The sequence below is a fragment of the Pseudophryne corroboree genome, chromosome 5, assembly GCF_028390025.1.
Source record: "Pseudophryne corroboree isolate aPseCor3 chromosome 5, aPseCor3.hap2, whole genome shotgun sequence".
Classification (NCBI taxonomy): Eukaryota; Metazoa; Chordata; class Amphibia; order Anura; family Myobatrachidae; genus Pseudophryne; species Pseudophryne corroboree.
Genome location: NC_086448.1, coordinates 468,656,820 through 468,659,637, shown reverse-complemented (window position 1 = coordinate 468,659,637; position 2,818 = coordinate 468,656,820). Strand labels below are relative to the sequence as shown.

Genomic DNA, 2,818 nt, shown 5'->3' with positions numbered 1-2,818 from the left:
AAAAATTACACAAAAAAACAAACACAGACACAGACACACAGTTTTGTCTAAATTACTATACATATCTGTGTACTCACCACAGTTTTTGTGATCATTCAGCTGGACAGTCACAAAGTGGGCAACATTCAGTATCATTTTTTTGAGTGTTTGTTTACATAATCAGGATTTTAGGATATAAAACAAATAAGGACACTATTTAGCAACATCACATTGTTTTTTTTTTACTTAAAAAACATTAAACCTTAACATGTTTCCGGAATTTTACTATAAGAAATAATACACATTCCAACACAACAAAAGCATTACACAATCATTTTACAATAACAAAAAAAATGACAACATTAAAAATAATACATAAGCATACTGTGCTTTTAATTTTAATAAAAAAGATAATATAAAAACACTATACCTGAAATATTCGGCAACAATCCTTGCCCTGACTTGGCTCCCCCTCCGTGTAACACTCCCCCCACCGAAGTGTCGAACAACCCCTGGCTCCTCATCAGGCAATTCCTCTGCCTGTGGAAGCTCTACACTACTCCTTACCGCGATATTATGTAGTATTGCGCACAGGACCACTATTTTACTTGCCATCTCCGGCGAATACATGATGTCGCCACCAGTGCGGTGGAGCACACGAAACCGCCCTTTAAGGACACCAATTGTGCGCTCCACCAGCTGCCTAGTGGCAGTAAGCGCGGAGTTAAATGCCATCTGTGGTCCTGGCCTGGGATTACGGTAAGGAGTCATGAGCCAGGGGGTGCAAGGATATCCACGGTCTCCTGTTTGATGAAAAACCCAAAATTAAAAATAGTATATTTTTTACTCAAAATATTTGTGAAAAAAAAAAATGTGCACCAACTCACCCAATAACCACATGTCTGCTCGTTGACTTGATCTTAATCTCTGCCATATCCCTGATTGTCTAATGACATATGCATCATGTGAACTTCCAGTAAACTTTGCATTCAGGGAAAGGATCTGGAGGGATGGCCCACAAACAACCATTACATTCAGAGAATGAAACAGTTTCCTGTTTCTATCAATTTCTTCATTATGTCTTGGTGGCTGAATAGCTACATGTGTGCCATCCACAACCCCAATAACATGTGGGAAGCGACTACCACCTTCCTCAAATTGCCGCTTCACCACATCTAGGGCACCAACATCCAAAGGCATATCAATAAATTGCTTTACACGCTTTAGGAAAGCCTGGCAGACACGCCGCAGGACCTTACTGAACTGGCCCTGCGACATGCCAACCAGGTCTCCCACAACATGCTGATATGAGGCTGTAGCCAAAAAATGTAACACAGCAAGGAATTGTGTCAATGGTGGTATTGCTGTAGGATACCGAATTTCTGACTCCAGATCACTCTCTATTATGGAGAGAGTGTCTAGGATTAGATGTGGTGGCAGCCTGTATCTACGCACCACCACATCATCTGGCATCCCAAAAAGTAGGACACGGGTTCGGAAAATTGGTGGCCTAGCACGCCTCCGTTGCCTTGGTTGATGAGGAGCCGGTTGTGGTTGTGGGGCTGGCGGTTGGGGTGGGAGTGCTGGCGTGGGTTGGGGAGGTAGGGCTTCGGCTGCGATAAATATAGACATCACACACTTTTATATAAAAAAAAAGAGATGTTGAATAATAAAAAAACAAAGTCCTAAAAATATAAAAACAATAAATGGTTTAAAAAAGGGGGTGTCAACTTACTGCAGGAGCGTACGACATTTTTTCTGGGTTCAATTCAGGAAGAAATGGAAAATAAAAATTCAAAAAACATAATATATTAATATTTTTAAAAAAGCTACACCTGTTAAATTGAAATTTTATTACATTTTAACTAATTTAAATTCTGAGCATCAAACACATCACAAACACCTTAAAAAAATAAACCAAACATTTAACAAATTTTTAAAAAAAAAAAAAACAATATAGGCATTTAGTAGCTAGTCCAGCCAAGAAAAACACTACTTTGCAGATCCATCCTGGTAACCAAAAAAACAATTATTATCAAGATGGAAAACAAACATAATCAAAACACTTTGAACAAACACAAACAGGCACCAACACAGGCCAAGGGCACTTACCTGATCCAAAATAAAGGTTGTATCAATTTGTGTTAATTGGCACACAAAAAGTCAATAAGACTGCAGGGTTCAGTCAGCCAAACAAAATATCCTACAAGAGACCAAAAAGAACAGTCAAAAACAACATACAGACCATTAACACAAACAGGCACCAACACAGGCTAAGGGCACTTACCTGATCCAAAATAAAGGTTGTATCAATTTGTGTTAATTGGCACACAAAAAGTCAATAAGACTGCAGGGTTCAGTCAGCCAAACAAAATATCCTACAAGAGACCAAAAAGAACAGTCAAAACAACATACAGACCATTAACACAAACAGGCACCAACACAGGCCAAGGGCACTTACCTGATCCAAAATAAAGGTTGTATCAATTTGTGTTAATTGGCACACAAAAAGTCAATAAGACTGCAGGGTTCAGTCAGCCAAACAAAATATCCTACAAGAGACCAAAAAGAACAGTCAAAAACAACATACAGACCATTAACACAAACAGGCACCAACACAGGCCAAGGGCACTTACCTGATCCAAAATAAAGGTTGTATCAATTTGTGTTAATTGGCACACAAAAAGTCAATAAGACTGCAGGGTTCAGTCAGCCAAACAAAATATCCTACAAGAGACCAAAAAGAACAGTCAAAAACAACATACAGACCATTAACACAAACAGGCACCAACACAGGCCAAGGGCACTTACCTGATCCAAAATAAAGGTTGTATCAATT

The 2,818-nt window shown here is 39.0% G+C and overlaps 1 protein-coding gene across 1 annotated transcript; it reads right to left on the bottom strand.

Moving 5' to 3' along the window:
• Positions 1–242: 242 nt before the first annotated feature.
• Positions 243–1,563, bottom strand: LOC134929614 (putative nuclease HARBI1). The gene is made up of 3 exons (XM_063925201.1): positions 867–1,563; positions 365–782; positions 243–264 (listed from the first exon to the last, which is right to left on the bottom strand). The coding sequence occupies exons 1-3, from the start codon at positions 1,450–1,452 to the stop codon at positions 243–245; spliced, it is 1,026 nt and encodes a 341-aa protein (XP_063781271.1). The 5' UTR covers positions 1,453–1,563.
• Between the last annotated feature and the right edge of the window lie 1,255 nt (positions 1,564–2,818).